The sequence below is a fragment of the Phyllopteryx taeniolatus genome, chromosome 9 (genome assembly GCF_024500385.1).
Source record: "Phyllopteryx taeniolatus isolate TA_2022b chromosome 9, UOR_Ptae_1.2, whole genome shotgun sequence".
Taxonomy (NCBI): Eukaryota; Metazoa; Chordata; class Actinopteri; order Syngnathiformes; family Syngnathidae; genus Phyllopteryx; species Phyllopteryx taeniolatus.
In genome coordinates, this window is record NC_084510.1 from 12,862,522 (window position 1) to 12,885,126 (window position 22,605).

Sequence of the window (22,605 nt, forward strand, 5' to 3'; positions counted from 1 at the left end):
TGACATCGAGTAAGCCCTGCTCGGCAGTAGTTGGCGCTACACTGTGGCGATTTGACACACTGGCAATCATCATGTGCGCCAGACTCAGAAAGAAAGAAAGCTCCTTGTTCACAAAATGTATCATTGTGTTGTTTGAAATTTTATGTAGCATAAGTACTAGTGGTATTGGTACTTTGTATTGGTGAGTACTCAAGAGTGAATACTCGTGCTGGTATCGGTAGGGAAAAAAATGGCATCGGACATCCCCAGTCAAAATTATGTAAATGTCACTGTAGGAGGAGCCACTCACTCTGTTCTTAAAGCCCATAGCAGGAACATTACACTTGACTGCGACGTCTTCCTCGTGGCTGCAGCCAAGGGCATCCCGGTTGAAGTGACACTCTGTCAGTGATTTCTCGAAGCCAGAACACTCCACTTCATTCATCTGCACTGGCCCGATACCTACAAAGGTGACCGCAACAAAGAGCATTCTTATTCATACATGTCCATGATTGGGGGGGTGAATCACAATTACAATTTGCGTAGCATTACTGGAAAGAAGAAACTTGATATCTAGTTTACACAAAATCCTGCAGAAACATCCAACAATTAAACAGCACCAGCCTCGCCTGACTGATCGTTTTGTTGTAGTCAACCAGACCTCTCAGTAACTCAGTTATTTCAATAGAAAAATGGATGACGGTAAACAACGTTCTTATTTTGTTGTAGAAAAAAAAATAATTCCAGTGATGCACATATTCCACAATAACGTGTGAGTACTCCCACATGCTGGCTTTCTTCCCATGTGACTGAGGAGGAATGTCCTTGGTGATGTGAGCTCTGAAGAGGCAGCCAGAAATGTGCTCGCCACCGGAGGAAATAAATAAACAACGAACAGAACACTGAGGCTGAAACTGCAGTAGTTACTCATTAAATTCCCTCCAGTCTATCTGTCGCATGACATTTCATTGAGATTTCAAAATATTTGATTTGATATTAAAGCAACGGTATCAAACAGTTGTCTTGGATGAATGCACTCAGACACACGCTAACAAATAAAACTAATCAACGATATAACATAATTGCTTGAAATTGGTTCAATCCCCGGCCCCGCCTGTGTGGAGTTTGCATGTTCTCCCCGTGCCTGCGTGGGTTTTCTCCGGGCACTCCGGTTTCCTCCCACATCCCAAAAACATGCATAAATTGGAGAGACTAAATTTCCCGTAGGTGTGACTGTGAGTGCAAATGGTTGTTTGTTTGTATGTGCCCTGCGATTGGCTGGCAACCAGTTCAGGGTGTACCCCGCCTCCTGCCCGATGACAGCTGGGATAGGCTCCAGCACGCCCGCGACCCTAGTGAGGAGAAGCGGCTCAGAAAATGGATGGATGGATGGAAAATAAGTGTTCCATGACAAAAATACTCATTACAAAAGGAAGTATTGCCACAGCCATTTTGAACATGTTATTTTGAGGTCAAATTACTACATATTGCTAAGTACATGCATGGCACAAAAGTACCCACAGACCATGAGACTATTTTATAATGATTACTTATGAAACTATTATCAATTATAATTGTGGAAATATGATATATAAAAGGACATCTGGCTTCTATTTCAAATTAAAATGTTACGCTTGGTAAAAGTTGAAAGATCTGCAAAGATCAAGAACTCTTTTTTTGTTGTTGTTTGTTTTTTGTTAGTGATTCCCAAAAACAAAAATCCTCATCATCCATTTAGAATCTGTGTGTGGTAACCATTTGGAACCAGAGCTGAAGTCATGAAAACTAACGTGTGCACTGTTCAGATAGAATTCCTCCTCTGGAACCCATAACAGCTGGTTTTCTTTGCTGGAACATTGTGTACACATCTATTCTCCATTCACTCTGAGAAGATGTGGATAACTAACTGCTTCAACAAATGTGATTCCTCTACAGTAGTATATTGCATTTCACAGAATCAGGTTCTGGAACACAGTAATGCAACGTCCATACAATCGTTTGTTCGCCTGTTATGCTGACACCTGGTCTAGACTGACTTGAGATTTGATAAAAACAGCAGGTGGAGATTTTAGTTTTTTTTGTCCAAAAGTTTTATTTGAACAGCTGGAATCAGGTTCAGTGGAACTCATATTGCCACTTTTTTTGTGTGACTGACTCACAATTCAAATAACAGAGAGATCAGTTGTGTGGGGGTGGTCCAAGAAACCAAGAAGATCTAGAGATAAACGAGAAGATTAGGGAATTTATTGTTGCGCTTCACTGTCACAGTCTGCTGGCATTGGGGCCGAAAAGGCACTGTGCCAGCAGTGTCCCACCAGATCCAACAGATACAGCGATGCATAGTTGGTATCCACAGTGTAATACGTATTTCCACCCACTATATGAGTGTTTCCTAACTATTACTGAGCTAAGGCACATATTCTAAATTTAAAAAAACATTTCACGGCACACCACATATAAGTCTTAAAAAATAGATGCACAGGTTATTTACCCTCTGCCTTCTATTGAAATAACATTTAATTGTTCTTTCTTTCACTATATATCACTGACATAGATGGATGAACGAAGATACATTATTTGCAGAAAAGAATTTTCTGACCAATCAAGTAAAATTCGATCATTTCCTGCATCGCACCTAATGATCTGTCATACACACTGGTTGGAATCACTAGCATATACAGTCGGACTAAATTTGAACAGTGTTATTGTTTTTAATCAGACAGTATCACTGAACCCCTATTGTAAATTACATGTATTTTCAAAATATACTAACTTCCTATACACTCGCCTGACTTTGGTGCGGGCAGCGTGGGTTCAGTTCCCACTCAGTGACGGTGTGAATGTGAGTGCGAATGGTTGTCTGTGTCTATATGTGCCCTGTGACTGACTGGCGACCAGTTCAGGGTGTAGTCCACCTTTCGCCCGAAGTCAGCTGGGATAGGCTCCAGCGTCCCGCGACCCTAACCAGGATAAGCGGTGTTGAAAATGGATGGATGGACTAACTTCCTATAGCTTGCCATGTATACAAAAATGAATAATGGTGGCTTTTAATGAGTTTTGTTGAGCTATTGGAATTGTCCTTCTTTTGTTGGTTCATTTCAAATGACTGCTAAAATTACTAAACTTTGCCGATATACAATTAACTAAGGTTAAGATAGAGAGGATGAGTAGGAAAGGAAATTATTAATGTTTACATCAACTGTACATATCGCTGGCATTGGGCAGAAACCTCGCCTCTCCAAAACCATCACTTTTCAGGAAACCAAAAAAACGGCACACGTTGAGTGCACATTGCATCGTCAAAGAGTGCAAGCTATTTTGACACACTGTAGATTGGTCAGTAATTTGTAAAAATAACACGTTGGGACTGAACAAATTGTATTGATGTGTGAAAAAATGTGGACATACTAGGAGGTTTCTGCCTGAGAGTGACAATATTTAGGTTTGTAAGTCCATGCAGAAGTCTGCACCTGATACCATTCCATTTATATTTTTGGGATCATCCATGCAGCCTTGTAGTTCAAAGATCTGAAATGGGGTTGTCAGATGGAACATGTTTTTGTCTCCATCAGTTTCATGATAAAGCATCATCCACACAATTGCAGTGACGCTGTTAATGTCACGAGGTGTGTCCGAGTGTACCTTGTCCAAAACTGGCACCGGTCAAAGCCTCTTTGGCGCTGCCGAAGCCCAGCTCCCGGCAAACTACGGTGGCCGCTTGAATGTTCCAGTTGTCGCCACACACCGTGCCCCACTCGCCATTCCTCAACACCTCCACGCGGCCCTCTCCTATCATTGCACCGCCTTTTAGTCGCACCAGGGGTTGCTATGGGAGTGGTTCATGAGAATGGAAAAATTAGAGCTCTGTGAATTTGGACCACTTCAAGTCTACAGTGAACACAAATGGGCGTAAAGCTGGATTCTGCAGCGACAAAGTAGACGCGTACCTCCACCCTGTACGCCTTCCTGAAGCCTGCGCTGAGGCTGGGAGCAAAGGTACGTCCAGGAACACAGCTGATCACTACGGGCATGCCCTCCTCACAGGTGTTGTTGCCCTTCAGGTCGATCTCGCTACCCAGTTTGCAATCAGACATGCCAGCCTCGTTGCCAGTGCAGTTGACGGAGAAACCCCAGTAGTTCTTCTTACGCCGCTTGGCCAGCAATCTGACAGGGGCAAAAAAAAAGAGAAAAAAGCAATGAATTATTCTATTTTTTGGAGATGGGTAGATGGATGGAAGACATTGACAATCATGACAATTATGTAACCCTTCTGGTATGGTGTTGCATTCTTAAATGTACTGACACCCCCAAAAAAAACAGCAATTTGTATCTTGGAATACGGTATATTGTGTCTTTACATTTCTTTATTATAGCCAGTTCCTATGATTGAGATTTTTATGTTGGTGCTAAAGTCCAGCCATCACAGACAGTCAAACTGGAAGAGCCTGCACACACTGTATCAACAGTGGTGCCTTACAACAATGACATCAGAAATGTTGGTTGTAAAGGATCAAAAGCAGAGAAGAGTATTATTATACACATTTTACGAATATGCCTCAGACTTCACTTCTGTTAGAATGACCCTGTCCTGGACACCACCCTTTTCAGCTTCTTCCATCTTGTAGGCGATCCCAAACAATGCACACCAAAACCACTCGGGATTCCAACAGCTTCTTTCCTCTTGCCATTAACTTCTTGAACAGTTGACACATAAATTCATAGTGGCAATCTGCCATTTTGCCTATCTCTAGAGTGTCGATATTACTTTATATTCCTCTGTTTGTGTATATGTCCTTATGTGTATTTTGTTATTCAGTGTTACCACACTATTCGCGTTGGATAGGGACTGAGCACTGCTGCAAATGGTGAAAATCTGTGAGTAAGGTTTATATTGCCTGTAAATAGTACAAGATGGCTGCAGAGCACTACTAATTTAACTGACTTCAACAGTATTCCTTGGCAACAAGATGGCGCCAATGCAATACTTTTATATTAGACAAGGCTTTGGTTTGAGAATAAAAACAGCGATGGGTGAGGTTTTCAGCAAATAATGTAGGGTAGGTTCCCGGCAAAAGATCAAATCAGTAAATATTCGGGGAGAACATTGTAATGTGGTACTAGAATGACTCCAACCACTGGAAACAAATTCTTTTGTTTGTTTTAACGATGAGATCCTGGAGAGACTACATACTTCGGCTGGCCTGGGAATGCCTCGGGATCACAAACTAAAAAAAAACCAACTGCGGCCGACCTCAAAGTAGAATTTTAGCTTTCAGCAAAATGTTGTTCACAGAATGTGCCTTTGGGCTGGTTGAATGTGCGGAAAATGTGCAATTTTTGTCACCCACTTTGTGACCAAAAGCCGGTACTGCAACACCAGATATTCAAAGTGTAAAACAAACATTGAGCATTACTGTTTTGTTGTGTCCCTTGAAGATAAAATCGAATTTCTGACATTGGCTACTCTCAAATTCAATGTAGTGTAGTTGAAATTTAATATTGATAGTTTTAGAAAATTGTGACTGATATATTATTATAAATTACAAGTCTAATTTATGCTCAATCACAATAGGAAAACCAATGATTATAATATATTTCAGGCTGTGTAAAAAAGAAACATGTCATAGTCACTTTTAAAAAATTTTGGGACATGTAAAATGATTAAACACATCTGTCAGGAAATGGCAAATTGTTGGTGAGTCAGTCCAGAGGACCACCAGCATTTGTGGTCCCCACCCACGGCAGCATCCATCTGCTAGCATTTGTTTTTGGCTTTGTGTCAAGAATCTCCAGACTTGAGTCTGCTTCATTTCAGTGAGGAAAGGGTTAAGCGGCGACTGCCAGAAAATAAACTGGTTACGCAACATGCACTCAAATCAGTTCGCTGTGGTGCAGCTTTTCTATGCTGCAACATTTGAGGCCCAATAAGATGATGTCGTAAATATATTTACAGTATTGGCCCATGAAAACTCACTTGTAGGGCTTGTTGTTGAAGCGCTTGTCCGCAGGGAAGCCGTACATGCCACAGATGACCCTGCTGTTCATCTTCGTCCAATCTGCGTTGCAGATCTGCCTCCACTTGCCTCCGTCTTTCACCTCCAAAAAACCTTCGGTGATAGGTATCCTTTTTCTGTGAGAATACGTGGCCCGTATCCGCACATCCTCCACATTCACTGGCAAACCCTGATGAACATGGAGATGTCACAGATATGATTAATAAATGGCAAAAATATAGTAAATACATAATGTTGAATCCTGGCTAGAATTGTCCTGTACAGAAAAAGGCTGGGATACTTGTATAAGTTTCTAATGATTTGTTTGGGTTAAGTGAAGTTTTCCCTCAAACAAATGAAACTGGCAAATGAAACTGTACAACAATTATGAATATGTCACTCTCAAAGTATGTTGGATTTCATGTACAGTATAGATTGCTTCAAAATGTGCCTTTGCCTAAATTCAGAACTTTCCGTACTGAACAAACTCACTTTCGCTGCCAGATATTACCACCATTTTGTATTTTTTGCCTTGGGCTTATTTTGCAGTCTGTCAAATATTGTAAATTGAAACTTCGTAAATGATATAGTAGAGAAAATGTGCAATTCCAGGGATGCCACTGTGAGTGTTTAGTCAGACCCTTTGCACCTCACCATATCATTGAGTCAGGTTGAAAAATATGAGGATCAAGTCCTTGTTTAAACTTGCTGTGTGATGTTAGCTGCTTGATGAATGTCTGGAATGTTCTTCCATCTTTATAGTACAGCACAAATGTAAAGGTCAAGTACAGGAATGCAAATCCCAGCAAAGTTTCTCGATTGATGTATTGCGAGCCATTGCGGAGGTCTGCAGAGATGGAGTTCAACTTCACATCGCTAATGCCACATTGTTGTTTTTCTTTATATCTTTATATATAGAGATAGAATCAACAACACTTCTGCTGGTTACAAGCAAGTCGTGCCCTCCGTTTTGCCTCCTTTGCTTCATGTCACGATTAATCAACAATCCATTTCACACAGTTGATCATTTCTTCAAGATCAATTAGTTGATTTATCCATTTGTATGCCTGCCCCTAGTCTAGCATTCAGCGCAGGTCTGTTCTACAGACAAAATCTTCTCTTTAACCACTTCGGTCTTTTCAAACATTCCTTATCCAGCGTGTGGAAATCATGGGACTGACTGGGAGAGGACAGAAGTAACTGCTGTTGGATGAGTTGGTGTCAGAGTTCGGCTTAAGCTTGTGTCTGCGGGTGGTCTTTGGGCAACCAAAAAGCTGTAGAGCCAGTTGGGCGGATGACTACCATGTGTCCTGAGCCCCTCTAAGTCAAGCTGCAACCTTTGACCTCCGAGCCTATTAGAAAAAACACCAGCCCTAATCACCCTGCCATTGTTCATTTCCTTTCTTGAGCTAGGGGTTGCAGTGGGAAGTCTGCCTGAGGTTAATGACCTATCTGAGCCAAATACTGTAGAGACTGCAGCTTTTTAGCTAGTGCTCTTGTCAAATGCTGAGCTTACTAAAAGTGAGCCAGTTTAGCCTCAGCAAACCTCCAACAACCAGGGATGTCTCGCAGAAGCATTGAATGTTTGCCCACAGGGTGGTTTCCTGAGATGGCGTCAGCCTCTGGGAATGTTCTGTAAACGCTAGCGAGCAGGGACCAGGAGGGGCCAATTATGTCTGACTGTGACCTCGACCCTCCTGACTGCTGCGGTTTGAGTGGGAGAAACCGTTCTTTCATGAGGGGTTTCCTGCTGACTGTGGCATGACGCAAGGCTTTCCGTCCCAAGTCTGGACGAAAAGGTTGAAGACATGATCACAGATAGATGGTTATCAATGTAAATCCTCACTACTGAGGTGTTTTAATTCATGATTTGCATTATTTACTGCTTATTAAGAGTGCCGCCATTCATGTGGCATAATCAAGCCACACTTCTGTCAACAGGGTTGTATTGCAGACATGTTTCACTTTATGTCAAGTACAGTAGAGCTGAGTAAGTCTGCCTCACAGTCAAGAGATCCTGGGTTCGAGTCTTTGTTTGCATGTTCTCCACAATACCTGCATGGATTTTGGGTTTTCTGGGTACTGTAGCTCTCTCCGAAATTCCCAAAACATGCATTTTATGTTTAGTCAAGACTTGAAATTGTCCAGAGATGTGAATGGTAGTTTGTCTTTATGGGATTGACTGGTGACCAGTTCAGAGGGTACCGCACCTCTCACTCAAAAGTCAGGTGGGATAGGGTCGCCGTGACCTTAAGAAGAGCAAATGCTATCGAAAATAGATGGATGAGTAGTTTGCTGCCTTAATGGCAGATGTCGAGATCCAAAGTGCACTAAGTGTGTGCACTGCACTCCTGCTTTCACATACTTCATTGACATGCTCATATTACTTAACCCGAATGAAGTTGGCTTTTTTTGTTTTGTTTTTTTTGTTTTTGTCCTGTTCGGCTGTTTGGTCAAGCAGAATGGAGGATCTGTTTCCCTTTTATGCTGGAACAGTTTTACTGTGTCACAGTGGAGTTTTTAAGCTGCCATTGTGGTTTCTTAGTATTATAATTGATATTTATTGAGAATCAGAGTCGATCAATCGAACAGAACAGAAAGTTTCTAGAGGGGAATGAGAGATGAAGACAAAAGACAAAGCACTAATTGTAAACAAGATGAGAAAAGTAAATCATTACAAACCTAGAACAATGAAACATTAGATATGAGTGTTGTATGGGGCTGTAGTGCTACACCCTGTGAGGGAAGGACAGGACAAGATAGAACAGGACAAGGACAGGAGAAGAAGCATGCAGGATAAGGGTCGTGAAGCCGGCTGTACAGCTGAAGTGTGGTGGGAGTGATTATGTAAATTAGCCTATAGGAGGTGAGTGTGAGTGAGGGGATACCCAAGCAATTCGCATATTCATGAGTTATTTGTCGCAATAAGTGAGTGGCCCCACACCCAGCGAAAAAGTCCCAAGGGTGTGTTCCTGTGGACACATGCAAGTGAATTGACACCGTTTTGCATGCACAATGACTGTCAGAAGTGTCCCGTAATTGCTGTGCCTGCACCGCGGAGGATGAGGACCCCACCCAATCAATCGAGAGGCGGGATCGGGCCCAGGCGTCCACCCCAGAACAGCCCGGCGGACGGGACACGTCCTATGGAGGTCTGCCAGCCCGACCGAGGCGCCCCGACAACCGGGCAGGAGGCTGCTGGGACCCGATGCCACCCCCCCCCCCCCCCCCCCCCCCCCCAGCCATGGCTCCTGAATGAAGTTGGCTTGTGTAGTTGAATGTGAAGAGGATTCGCTCTGATCCTCAGGCTGTGCAGACACTTTTCATGTTGAAGAAAAGAAAAACACTTTCATTCGCATTTACTGCCATGGGAATCATTAAAAGTCCTTCACATTCGCTGGTGGGCCGCGGCCACTTGCAGATGGTTTTCCCAATGATTGTTAAGGATAATCAAATTGCCTAATTTTGATGTTTTGCAGCATGATGAGAGTCATTGTGCATAATCCTCAAAGGTGTGAAATGAGTGCAATTGGAGCTAGGTGTGAGGGCTAAAATCTAGGCCAAAATGTTCAAGTATGAGGTTCACAGAGACGGACGGGTGCTTCCGGTGTTACTTTTGGCTCAGGAGGAAGGAAACTGGTAGTCTCAACCATGAATCTAGAGAGAGGAAGCGAGGAGGACAGATACCCACAGCTGGATTCTGTTCAGACTGTCTCTCCCAAAAAAAAAAAAAAAAAAAAAAAAAGACCAGACCAGCAGACATAAACTCAGTCTAATCCTGTTTGGAAGAGGCCCAAATCTCCCAACAGCTTACGTTCAGTGGTCACTGGATGAATGCTGAGAGACAAGCATTCACACGAATGCTATTGTGCACCCAAAATATTATTACTTCTGGGTTTTCCACTCATCCACACTTACGGCCAAACTCGGCAAACAAGCTCAAAGATGAGTTCATGGGCAGAAAAGCTATGATGCAGCAATGATGCCAAGCATCTACAGAAAACCTGATGTCATCCTTACACTGCTCGTCACCCGTAGGAGGAATCTTTACGTTTTCTTGTGACTGCTTGGATTACATTTATTTTAATAGCCCTCACCTAATTTCTTTATTTGGAGTTTTCAGATATCAAGAAAAATAGTTGAATTAAACCAAATAATTGCGCAGTGAAAAATAAAACAACCAAAAGATGTGCTAATAGTAAATTTCAGGATTCAAATATTTGATGCATAGCCACAGGTTTGTGATTAGACGCACAAGCAACGATGCAGCACTGATGTCACAGAAAATTATAGCACTGACTCAGCATCCAATCATCCCTCAAGTCATTCTTTTTCAGCAAAATAGTCTCTGTTGACCAAGAGACGCAATAATTGCTTTGAAAATCAGCAATGTGTTGCGATGCTATCATCAGTATCAAAAGTCATCTTTGTAACTCGCTGACTGCGGTTGTGAATCATTCATTGCCTTATTTTCTCTTCAAATACACTCCCGGTTTGGAGACGTGACTTTTCTAGTGCCAGCCAGTGCTGCTCTATGAATCCGATACTGAAATGTTTCCAAACTGGCAAGAAGACTTGTTATTTTAACTGCTCGCACACTCTCCACACTGACCCCCCACTGCCCAGCAAGTCGATGTGTGAACATGAGACGTGGTCTAGCCAGCATCTCACTAATACTTCCACTACTGTGCATTTATTCCACTTTTTCTTTTAGACACCAGACCAAACCTCACGTTCATCTGCACGTGACAAGCCCTCAACGCACCGCACCCCGCACAAAAACAACTACCCTGCCCGCCTGCTTGCCCCCTCACTTACCCACTAGCCCACCTTGCTTAAACACGGTGAGTGAATCATTATCATGCTACAGTGTAGATGAAAAGCTCTTTGAGATGACTTTCACATCCACGACCGTGAAAAGTCTTCGGATCCGCGGAATTCCGTAGAGAAATCACTTATGTAAATTGTGTAAATTTGCAACAAAAAACAATTCTTGGGAGGGTTAACGTAGTCCTCTGTCGACATTGACGGTCTGTAATCGTGACCATCATATTTACAGCATTGAAAACCGTATTACGGCAGGCAAGGTGCAAATCTTCCGCCATTTATATTTTATCGTTGCGATCTTTCTACACATTTAAATTCATTGTATGCTACGAAGTTTTTACATTAATACGTTTGCGGTATGTCGGGGTCACGGAGAGACATAGTACAGAGGGAGGACGGCGAGACTGACATCGTAAAGAAGCGTGATAAGGATAACGGGATCAAGAATCCGTGGAATTGGCACTGGCTGGAATTAAAAGTCAGAAATGAATACCTTCACGAAAATATTAGAAAGATTAAAGAACCTAGGAAGGCATACTGCATCTTGTGTCATCAAGATGTGAAGTATGGAGGGAGAACGCGCTTGGTACATCACATCAATGGAAAGAAGCACGCACATCTGGTTAAAACGAAGCAAATGATAGATTACCAGGTATTCACATTTCTATGAATTTTCTACGGACTTGCTAATTGTTCCTTTTTCCATTTCACAGCCCTACACATCTGGACTGCCGGCTTGCTGCCTCCCTGAGCCCCAGCATGCTTGTGTGTATGGTGTGTATACTTGTGTGTGTGTGTGTGTGTGTGTTCCACCATATCACTTGCATAACAGTGTAAGACAGAGCAGATGTTATAACTCAGTTTACATCAGTGGCCCATACATCTTTTTTTGAAACGTTTAGGCAAAACTCATGACATCATCTGGAATGCCTTCATATACTAATCCACAAAAACAATTATAATAATAATATTGAAAATGATAGTTTATTACTGTAAAGTATTTCTCTTTTTCAATTATTTGTCTCCTTTTTGTATCCAATTCAAATCCAGTTGTACAGCTTTTCCAACCCACAATTATGAGTAGTGTAAATCCCTGTGTATAACTTGATGGTTTTATTTTTACTGCATAATAATACTTCTCTGTAAGGTTCATAAACACCTATGACACTATTAGTATTTCAACAAATCGTAAAGTGCAGGTATGCACGACAGGAAAACGGACTCTGGGTTCCCTAAAAGTTAAAGCCACGATGGGAAACATCTGTTGAACATGTGCTAGTTCTGTCTGTATTTCAATCCATAAGAGAGAAACTTGACAAGAACCTGTTCTCCCTTAGGTTACGCTCCTCCTTACAAGCATACTTTACATCAGATTTGTTGGAGGCAAGTACAGCTTTGACTCAGATGTCAGAATGCGAGGCTTGAGAATTCTCGAAAGCGGACACCATTGCAGGTGATCAAGGCGTGCAACCTTTAATCTCTTGACACAAGGCTTTCAATGCCGCTTTCTATTATTTTCAGTGGGCTTAAGATGTCTTTATGTTTGCTGTGGGAGTGTGTTTGGTTGGGGCAAGCACACTGAATGCAGTGGTGGGAAACTGCAAACTGCTTTGGATGATTATTTCTCTCAACCAGACTTCATCTTATCAGGGGATGACTTATCTGGAACTGACTTCTTTTTATACTTTGAGAGGCACACCACAATAAGACACAGTTAAAATTAGTTATTGGCAGACAGGAAACTTTCTTGACAACAAAGTGGATAAAGAATAACTCTTGATTAACTTTCCTCAAATGACACATCCCTTGAAGTTTAAATGTGACAATGGTGTGATTAATTCCAGAGCTGTGCCATTTGTACCAGTTGGACAAGCATACATAAGTTTGGTTCCTTCCTTTTTAGAGTTTGACTGAAAGACCTAATCTGTTCTATTCTCCAACATCTGGAGAAACTAAACCTTGTGTAACTAGTTAATGCATTGTCATGTTGCATGTCAAAATCATTGGCTGTGATTCCTGACAGACTTTGCTGAGGCAGGAAGTACAAGATCGCTTTTGTCCATAAGTTGGGAAAGTTCGAGATTTGAAATGTTGACTCTCATGAATCATGTTGTCTTGGTAACAAATCTGTTTCCATTCATGGAAACCAGTACATTTTATTTGTGACTAAGGCTTAACTTTCACCAGTTAGTCTCTCATGAACAGCAAACATGAGGAACCCACTGTATGTGTTTCATCCAAATGCAATTCACACTTCTGGGCAATTTAAGAGTCTTCAATTAACTCACCATTCATGTTCTTGGAATGTGGAAGGAAGCGGGAATACTCAGAGAAAACCCACACAGGCACGGCGATAACAACTACAAATGAAGGCTGGAGCCCAGATTCGAACCGCCAACCTCAGAACTGTGACGCGGATGTATTAACCAGTATTTTGCCGTGCCGCCCCGGCCACAACAATACAGTAAAATGGAATAATTTTTAGAGCAAAAGCTCTATCAAAAAAGGACAACCAAAATAGCACCTAGTTGCATTAGTAGTCAAAGCTGAACTGGTAATAAAAACTCCTGACCAGTGGCAGTTTCTGCAATCAGAAGTTTGTGCTCTGACAAGCCACACACACTTCCATCAGGACTGAAACTGGGAAAAGGGGAAAACATCTTAAAAACAAAACAAAAAAGTACAGTCCATCCCTTTGTTGGCATGCTTTTTCGGCTTTATGGAGAATATAATCAGACTTGACCTTTTACATTCTGGGGTGGAGCGTAATGGTTGCTGTGCATTGTGACTCTAATGGCAAAAGAAGAAAATACAGTTCTCTGTGAATGTTTATTTGAATTTCTACCAAAATTGTCATTCTATCAAATTTAAATGTGTAGTTTTTGTGTAATCCTACTAAGTAACAAAACAAACGACACTGTATTGCCAAAAGTATTCGCTCACCTGCCTGGACTTACATATGATTTTGAAGTGATATCCCAGTCTAAATCCATATGGTTTTATATGATGTCAGTCTACCCTTTGCAGCTGTAACAGCGTCAACTCTTGTGGGAGTTGACCTTTCAACAAGGTATAGGAGTGAGTTTATGGGATTTGTTGTCCTTTCTTCCAGGAACATATTTGTGAGGTCACACATGAAAAGGCCTGGCTCACTGTCCACTCAAAATCAACCCAAAGGTGTTCTATCGGGTTGAGGGCAGGACTCTGTGCAGGCCAGTCAAGTTCATCCATACCATATTCTCTCATCGATGTCTTTATGGACCTTGCTTTGTGCACTGGTGCACAGACATGTTGGAACAGGAAGGGGCAATCCCCAAACTGTTTGGCTGTTCAAAATCTCTTAATATGCTGAAGCATTCTAAGTTCCTTTCAACTGAGCTCAGCGGCTAAAATGGTGGACATTCCCAACTTTCTGGGAACAGTTTGGAGATGGCCCCTTCCTGATCCAACATGACTGCGCATCGGTGCACAAATCAATGTTCATAAAGACACGGATGAGAGAGTTTGATGTAGATGAACTTGCTTGGCCAGCACAATCCTGACCTCAACCCTATAGAATGCTTTTGGATGAATTAGAGCGGAGACTGAGAGCCAAGCCTTCTTGTCAAACATCAGTGTGTAACCTCACAAATGCGCTTCTGGAAAAAATGTCATAAATACGCTCCTGAAACCTTCCCAGAAGAGTTTAAGCTGTTGTAACTGCACAGGGTGGACCTATGGATTAAGAATGGGATGTCACTTAAATTCATTTCTGAGTCAAGTCAGGTCAGCGAATACTTTTAGCAATATAGTGTATATCTAACAAACAACAGAGACGGTAATTCTCATTTTTGATTAACTGTCAGAGAAATAATCAATGATCAATGTGTATTATTGTAGTTGTAGTCTGCAGTGATGTAGAACTGCACTGCATGGTACGTAAAGGGTTTCTAATGTTTTGGCTACCTTAGCTTCAATGTACACAGGTTGCGTCCACCTTCCGGACTGAGCACAAAACGCCAATTCATGCAGTGAATAAACACGCGGAAGAAACATGTCTGCCTGTTGCAGGCCTGTGCTCTGGCACGGTCAAAGAGGTACAACTACACGAGCTTCACTTGGCCCATTCCTTTCTCCCTCCACTTGAAAGGCTTCACCCAGACTAAGGCAATATTTACAGGGTGGGGGACTAAACGGCAGCAACACGCCTGGGACTGTAAACACACAACAAATAAGGAACCAGAGGGTGCTACATAAATACATCTGTAAAAAATGTGGCGTTAGAGGCATTAGTAAGCCTTTTAAAATGTCCCTCGAACTGGATACACACTCAATTGCTTCTTTTAACTGTACAGTTGCAGTTCTAGACAGGCATTTCATTCTGCCCCATTACATCTACTCTGGTATGAATGCCGTGACAAACTGTTAGATCACTGACCATCTCCCAATAAAACAAGTCTTGCTTCATCCCCATTAGTCTGGTTCAAATGGGAACCCCTGCATCAGAAGGTTTTCAGACATTTCCTTCCCCCCTGTCTTCTATCACGCCTACATTGACTTTCCATCTGGTATGGAGGTGGTGACAGCAGCCAGACGTGATGATCTTCCCCTGCTCACAGGGTGGGAAGCCTTTCCAATATCGCCAAGGGGGGTGAGAGGAGAGGAGGGTGGGCAGACAACAAGCATGACAAAGTCATTACTTATTATTACAGAAAATCTGACCTGTACGTGCAAGATGACTCAAGATTTTCAGGCAGCCGTGGCTTTATCTGAATATTTGCTCATTCGAAACGCAGACATTTACACATTTGGACATTGCACTTATTATTCTGACTCACAAACAACTGGTTGTACGTCACGTACAGTATCCTAACCCGTCACCCAAAGCCTTTGAAGAGCTTAAGATACATCCACAATAGAAACTGTGTATCCCATCTCATGTTCACCGACAATGTCTTGGAGCAATGCACAATGCATTACAGCATATGTCAAATTTGGCCCACGATGTAATTAGATTTGGCCACATCATATAAGACCATATCAAATGTTTATTAGAGCTGGCCCGCCAGTATATAGCACATGGGCCACTAATATTACAAATCCCAGAATGCTTTGCTAGTGTGTTGGCCCAGCAGTGTAGACCGGCGAGTGCCCCTTCCCTTTCCGTTGCAGTCTTTAGCAACATGCTACCAGTCTCCTTGAGCAAATTTACACTTCCCCTTCCCAAAAATGGCCAAACGAAAGATGGAAAACAGTTAACTTCCAAGACAGGTGGGAGACAGATTGTCTGTTCACTAAAGTAAAAGACAAACCTGTTTGTCGTGTGCGGAGCAACGTGGCTGTAACAAACAATATAACATAATTGAATTGTTTTTTTTAAAATGCACTTTATCAACTCCTAGGCAGGGACTGTTTGAAGTTTGGATTTTTATTGAAGGACATTCCTATTTTGGGGGGTTGTTTTGTTGTTGGCCTTTGAAAAAAGATTTACATCAAAAAGAAAGGTAGTTGGAGATAGATAAATAGAAGATAGAGAGACAGAAGAATTCAACAACAAATACCAGTGATGTCTTTTATCGCAAATTTGATTTCTCGTGTTTATAATATTTAAGTTTGTTTATTCCAGATTCAGTGTTTAAGCAAAATGTAAGTTTGTCATCAATGATAAACTTTAACGCTACATTTCCACAGAAATGGGAAACGTGCACATCGCAGTGATTTTTCATTAAATATTGAGTTTGGCCTGCGACGTTGTCCCAATTTTTTATTTTGGCCCACTGTGAATTTGAGTTTGACACCCCTGCATTACGGTATACAGTATGACAGTATGTGTTGTTTTGCCACTGTATTTTCTGGTTATCCGTTGCGCTTTTGTCAGCCATTTTTGGTTATAACACGAGTGTGTGTTCTGTAGTCAAGTGATCTTGTACTGATGTTTTCCATACGCAGTATGTGAGATTACTTAATAAGGACAAGCATGTATCTGTTTCTGGCTGGTTGATATTTTTCTGCACCTCTGGCGTGTGATACTCTGTGGGATCCTACCTCCTCACTGTTGGCCTGGGTGCGGATAAACTTGAAGCCAGGAATGCGCTGCTGGGAGCACACCACCCCGACGTCTTCTGAATGTTTGCAGTCGGTCACTCCAAAGCCGTTAGACCGACACTCGGCGAGGCTCTTTTCTCTACCGTTACAGTCCACATTGTCTAGCCAGATACGGCCTGCAATGGACACCAGCAAAGAAATTATTTAATGGATTATATGAGAGGTCAATTGGATCATGCTGGGCAGCTGTTTCATCTGAATCAAACACACGATTGTAACCATGCAAACCACCAGACTGCTGGTCATTCTGAGCCAACACGAGAAACATCCCGAGTATTCCAAAAACGTGACTGCATATAAGACGGTCTGTCGCCTAGCTGCCTGGAATATTTCTTTTATAATGTCCCAAAATATGTCCATTTCCCACTCTGGACTCAGTCAGTGTTACTTTTCCGAAAGAATAACAGCATTGCCAGTTGTGATAAACTTGTATTACTTTGTTAAATTATGTTTGTGAGTCTTATGGGGATTGAATTTAGAGAGCATTGAGCTTTTATTGCTATTCTAAGTTGCACAGTGCAAAGTGTTCCCAGAAACCTGAATAACAATTGGATTTTGTGCAGTAGCACTTGAGTAAGTTGTGGCCTTGAATGGCTTTTGCAAAGATATGTCCATTTGTTTTACACATTGAGGTTGCACGTGTTGTGTTATTGTTGGCAGCTAAGAAGCTTGTAAACAGTTCTACATGGGAAAAGAACAACACTTGGTCAGGTTTACTGGCTTTCTTTACTTAATTTACTTTAAAACATCTGGTTCCTTCCTTCTCGTTTGGTACCTGATGCTTTAGTCATCAATATAGGATGTGGAAAATCCCCTTAAATTACTTTTAAGGCCTTGTCTCCACCAACAACGATAACACAGATAAATTGTTTCCATGCAAACACATACAAACAGCTGATGCTGTGTTTTCATACACACCTTTATACCTTTTTTTGGTCTTATAATACCCTCCTATGTTTATGTAATGTAAATTTGGGATGGCAGTTGGAATAGTGACAATCGTGATTCGTGACATTTTGACACCCAATATCTGAAATCTTCCTGAATCCCTCAAAAATGGTACGATTACTTTTACTGAGCCTGACCCATGCAAATACTAAACTGAAATGATAAAGGGGGTTGGGGGGTATTCTGTAGTTACACTCGGGCAGGCAGTGAGGTAACTACAGGACGTAGCTTCCAATGTGTCATTTTGATAGTGATTGTGACTGATCACATACATAGTTTTATACATGCCATTGCCCTTTGTTTTTCATCTACAAATTAATGAAGTATGAGAGAGTACAGTCCCTCTCTGATCATGTTTCTTTGCCCTAGTACAATGTTCTAGTTTTCAAAGAACATCTTTCTACACAAAGTCTTGGTTGATAGATTACAAGCAGTTATCCTGCAGCAAACCCAAGGTGTAAGCAAGTACGCCATACAGAACTGCTCTTGTTTATCATATGGCCTCCTCTTGTTCAGCTCATGCAAAGCAATTTTCTCGCAGCATATCATTCATCAAATCTATCACTTCAAGAATGTTATTTTAAACAACTTTTAGACATGGCTGCCAAGTGACATTCAGCAGCAGCTGCCCCAGAGTTGGAAATGTCATTAGTGTTTTTGATGCGAATACAGGAATTCCCCCGCACCCTTAAACACGTGCACACTTGCTCACACACACTAGCATGATCAGTACTGATTGCTGTCGCGCTTGGCCTCTCTAATGTGGAAAACAGTGCAATGAATCAGACCATTACTTCAATGATAAGACATATGGAAGTAAAAGACCAAAGATGCAGCCTTGGGGCCTACGACGTGCTGACTTTTGATTTTCCAACTCCTGCTTCCTTTTGATTTAGTAATATTAAGTCAAGGTCACGTGAAATGATTCGCAGGGATTTTTCTTACCATGTCCCCTGCCAAACTTTGCTGAGGGCGACCATGACTCAGCGTCCACAAAGCCAAGTTCTCTGCACACCACCTGCGCAGCGTAGATGGAGAAGTCATCATCGCAGACCGTCCCCCACTCGCCGTTGTAGAAAACTTCCACTCGGCCCTCGTGTTTCTTCCGTTTCTCCCCAACCAGACGTAGCTGTATGGCCGGAGTGCTGGACTCGCTTTGGGCACTGCACAGCAGCCACGTGCAGAGCGTGGTGCATAAAAGCCATTGGGTCATTCCTAGGCGCAGCATCATGCAGCTGATGGAAGAAACGAAAATTAGCATAAGCAAGTCGATTTGATACCATTCAATGACCTTTACTCAAATAACTATTGTGGAAATTAACCAATTAATTGATTCATTGTTGATTTTGTCCTCCATTTTCTATAATCTATAGTGATTGTCCTAATTAGGGTTAAGATCACAGGGCATTTTAGACAAACAACCATTCACACTTACGTTAGACCTATGGGCTAATTAGTTTTCAATTAACCTATCATGCATGTTTTGAACATGTAGCCATGTAGAAAACCGAATAGCGAAAATCCGTGAGTAATTGACAGCTACACAAAAAGTGTGTAATTTCTGCGAGATGCCACAAGATGGCAGCAAAGCACTTTTCCCCCCATTAGACAAGGCTATGGCCATACTAAATTAAAGTCCTCCGCTCACTTCAAAATAGTTTCTCGGCTCCAAGATGGCACCAAAGCAACGTTTTTCTATTAGATATGGCTTTGGCCTGACCACAAAAACAGCAAATATCTGGTGATAGGTTGGCAAAAATAATGTTCTTTTTTTTTTTTTTTTTTTTAAATAAATGTGGTTTACTGTACTCGGAAAAAGTGGCGAGGACGACGTGCTACTACTAAAATAACGCACTACCTCTTGTTAGTTTATTAACCTTCATTTTTATTTTGGGAGGGATAGAGTTGTCGTATAGGATGTCTGTGTGGATGTAGCTCATCTTCCCATAGCTGATGTCATGACTTCTACTGGTTTAGACCGAATCAATAGCGCATCTGCTGAATGCAGCCAAACAGTGCACTCCACTTGGCCTCAATTAAACAATAATTACTTTCAAACAATTTATCTAATTCTATAAGCACAATCTGTAACGAGACGCTGGTTGACCTCCTCTTTCTTTGTATTTCACAACAATTTTCCACATAGGAAATAATGCAAATCAGAAATATTCCATTGCACCGTCAAATTGTCGGGTTGATAAAGCCTAATAAGTGTACAGGCAATGTTTTAAGCAACAAATTAACATTCTTAACTGCTAATAACATTCTTACTATAAAAAGAAGTTAACAACTGCGAAAGTAAAAATAACAAAACACTCCACCCATACCCCTGACAACAAGTAATTGGTGAAATGAGGAACACCTTTACAATGTTTTCTTGTCTCACGCTCTTCTCATATCACCGCTTGTTGAAGCTGCTCCTCATTTTGGAATAGTGTCACAAAATAAGCGACAAAATGCAGCAGAAAAAGCAAACCCTCAATGCTAAATATTCGATCCTCACAAACCTGGGAAGCCCGAACTCTCGCAAGGTACACTGAGGTCTGACTGACGTCAAGCTTGCTGGTGGTTTGAATTCTGGTTTGAAAACTTTTTAGTCCCTTTTGTATGACTTTATTGCTTCCACACTATTGGATGCTGTTTTGGGATTTTTGAATATTAATGTTTTTCCATATCCAAAGAGTTAAACTGAGGGTTGGAACTGATCCGCGGGTATGGATGAGGAGAGCGCAATTTGTGGTGTGTGGTACTTCACTTTAAAGGAGAGGAATAGTTTTGCAACAGTTGTGTTTGGCCATGAGTGGCCTCCTCCTCTGGCCTCAACAGCACCGTGCAAATCACTACCAGATTTTATCTCAATGTATCAAAAAAAAAAAAAACCCTGAGATGTGATTGCCAAACAGAGATGTACAGAATTTTGTATTAGGTGAGAGAGAAAGTTGTGATTTGAGGGAAGTAATCTCTTTCTCGTTCTCAGTCACAGCCTAATGGAGAGCAAATGTTCGCCCCTGTCGTTTATCTCAATTACGCCCGGAGGTTCTGCCGCTGATGTTCAGGAGAGAGTCTACTCCGCCTCCATTTTTCATGACCAACGATGAAATTGTCAGCTGAAGGACCCAGATGCCCTCGGTGAGGAATGTTTTAGGACTAAAGAGAGTGACGGGAGACAGCGAAAGTGGGAGGTGCAGAGGAAAACCTCCACGACACTGATGAACGAGAGGGAGGAGATCATTTTAAGAGTTGACATCATCGCAACTGGCAAGCAGACTGCAGCAGGGGCACGCATGAGAATTACCTGGAGAAGACATCCAGTAAATCATACGTCTGCGGGAGACTTATACTTCCTTTGGGTTCATCATCTGCTTGAGGAAGGAATGATATTCATTTCTGCCATATATGGCCTGTGAGAGCACTTCACATTTTCATGAATGTTGTATGTCCCTCAGATGGCTTAGAGGATAAACACGGAAACGGTCCCTGATAGGAAAGCGTTTCCTCAGCCCTGATTTAATGTAGACACTATCTAAGATGATGTAATACTAAAAGCTATATCACAAATCCTACTTTTAGTAAGATAACAAAAAGGTATTGCTTCAACAATCTTTTTATTGTTATGTGTGAGTAGTAGAACTGTATTGCATCATACAGAGAGCTGTTCAAGCATTTTGGATCCCTTATTTAACTAGATGAGAGGGACATAATATTGAAAATAGCTCTGTCTGATGCATGCACTTGTACACTTTCTACATCACCAACTACATCCACGATAATAAACATTGTTCAATGTAAACATCCCTGTTAAAATTGAGTATTATTATCTTTTGATACAGCTCTTATATTAGATCTCATTAGAGAGTATACCTAATGTTATGTATATTCAAATAATAGTTCTAAGCAATGCCATTGAAGGCACACTTCATTTCTAAATTGATCACACTATATGCGACTGCCGCAAATGTGAGGTTGTATAATGCATTTTGGACTAAAACTTTGTGCGAAGAAAATGTACATTGTTCTGTAGTAAGAGTCAAGTGTGAATTCTGCCTGTAAGCAAAATGAAGTTCGATGTTTTGTCCATTAAATGACAATCAACAAGTAACCTATGCGAATGGAAAGGACTCCACTTTCACCAGGCATCACTATCAATGTCTAAATGTCTAATGGGCCTCAACTTGCAGTATAGGCTGCTGAAACCTTTAAGGAATTGGGTCAAATAAATGTCATGCTGGAAGAAATGAGGAAAAAGCAGATTCATGCTCCAAGTGGAGTAGAAAACAATTGAAAACTTCGAGTGAGTCGTGAGACATACAATGTGACCTCAAGCCTCAAATATGAAAAGAAAGAAATATAAACCTTACCTTTCAAGACAAAGAAGCGTCCTTTCCCAAAAGTAGGCTTGATGTGTTCAACGTGTGTGAGCGTTGGAGGTGTCAGGCATTGCTTCTTTGTTCCTTTTTGTACTTTCGCTGGCCCTTCTCGCAGCTCCCCTCACAGCTGGCAGCGAGCTCCCGTCCCACTCCTCACGTTCACAGCAGCCAATCAGCGACGGCCTCAGCATCCTGACCCCGCCCCTCACCCCCACCCCCGGCCCGAGCACACGGGTTATACAAACACACCGTACCGTGGACCTGGATCCATCATAGGAAACAAATACTGTACTTAACATTCCATTCTCCATGTAAATGTATGGCTTGTGCTTTAGTGTTTCCAATTTGCTGAATTTAATGTTCTGTTTTGCAATTTTATTTTAAATATGGAAGCTGTGGGATTGCAA

General features: G+C 41.8%; 1 protein-coding gene across 2 annotated transcripts in view; it reads right to left on the reverse strand.

Moving 5' to 3' along the window:
- Nucleotides 1-22,377, reverse strand: part of loxl2a (lysyl oxidase-like 2a) — a 32,123-nt gene extending 9,746 nt beyond the window's left edge. Inside the window, exons 1-7 of one of the 2 annotated variants that reach the window (XM_061784435.1) lie at nt 22,190-22,377; nt 18,777-19,066; nt 16,824-16,999; nt 5,954-6,162; nt 3,927-4,143; nt 3,622-3,805; nt 290-441 (exon numbers count right to left, since the gene is read on the reverse strand). In XM_061784435.1, coding sequence (XP_061640419.1) covers nt 290-441; nt 3,622-3,805; nt 3,927-4,143; nt 5,954-6,162; nt 16,824-16,999; nt 18,777-19,062 — 1,224 coding nt within the window. In that variant the 5' untranslated portion in view covers nt 19,063-19,066; nt 22,190-22,377. Of the gene's footprint in view, nt 1-289; nt 442-3,621; nt 3,806-3,926; nt 4,144-5,953; nt 6,163-16,823; nt 17,000-18,776; nt 19,067-22,189 lie in introns of those variants that run through there. The other variant, XM_061784436.1, reaches the window with a different exon arrangement.
- Nucleotides 22,378-22,605: the final 228 nt, after the last annotated feature.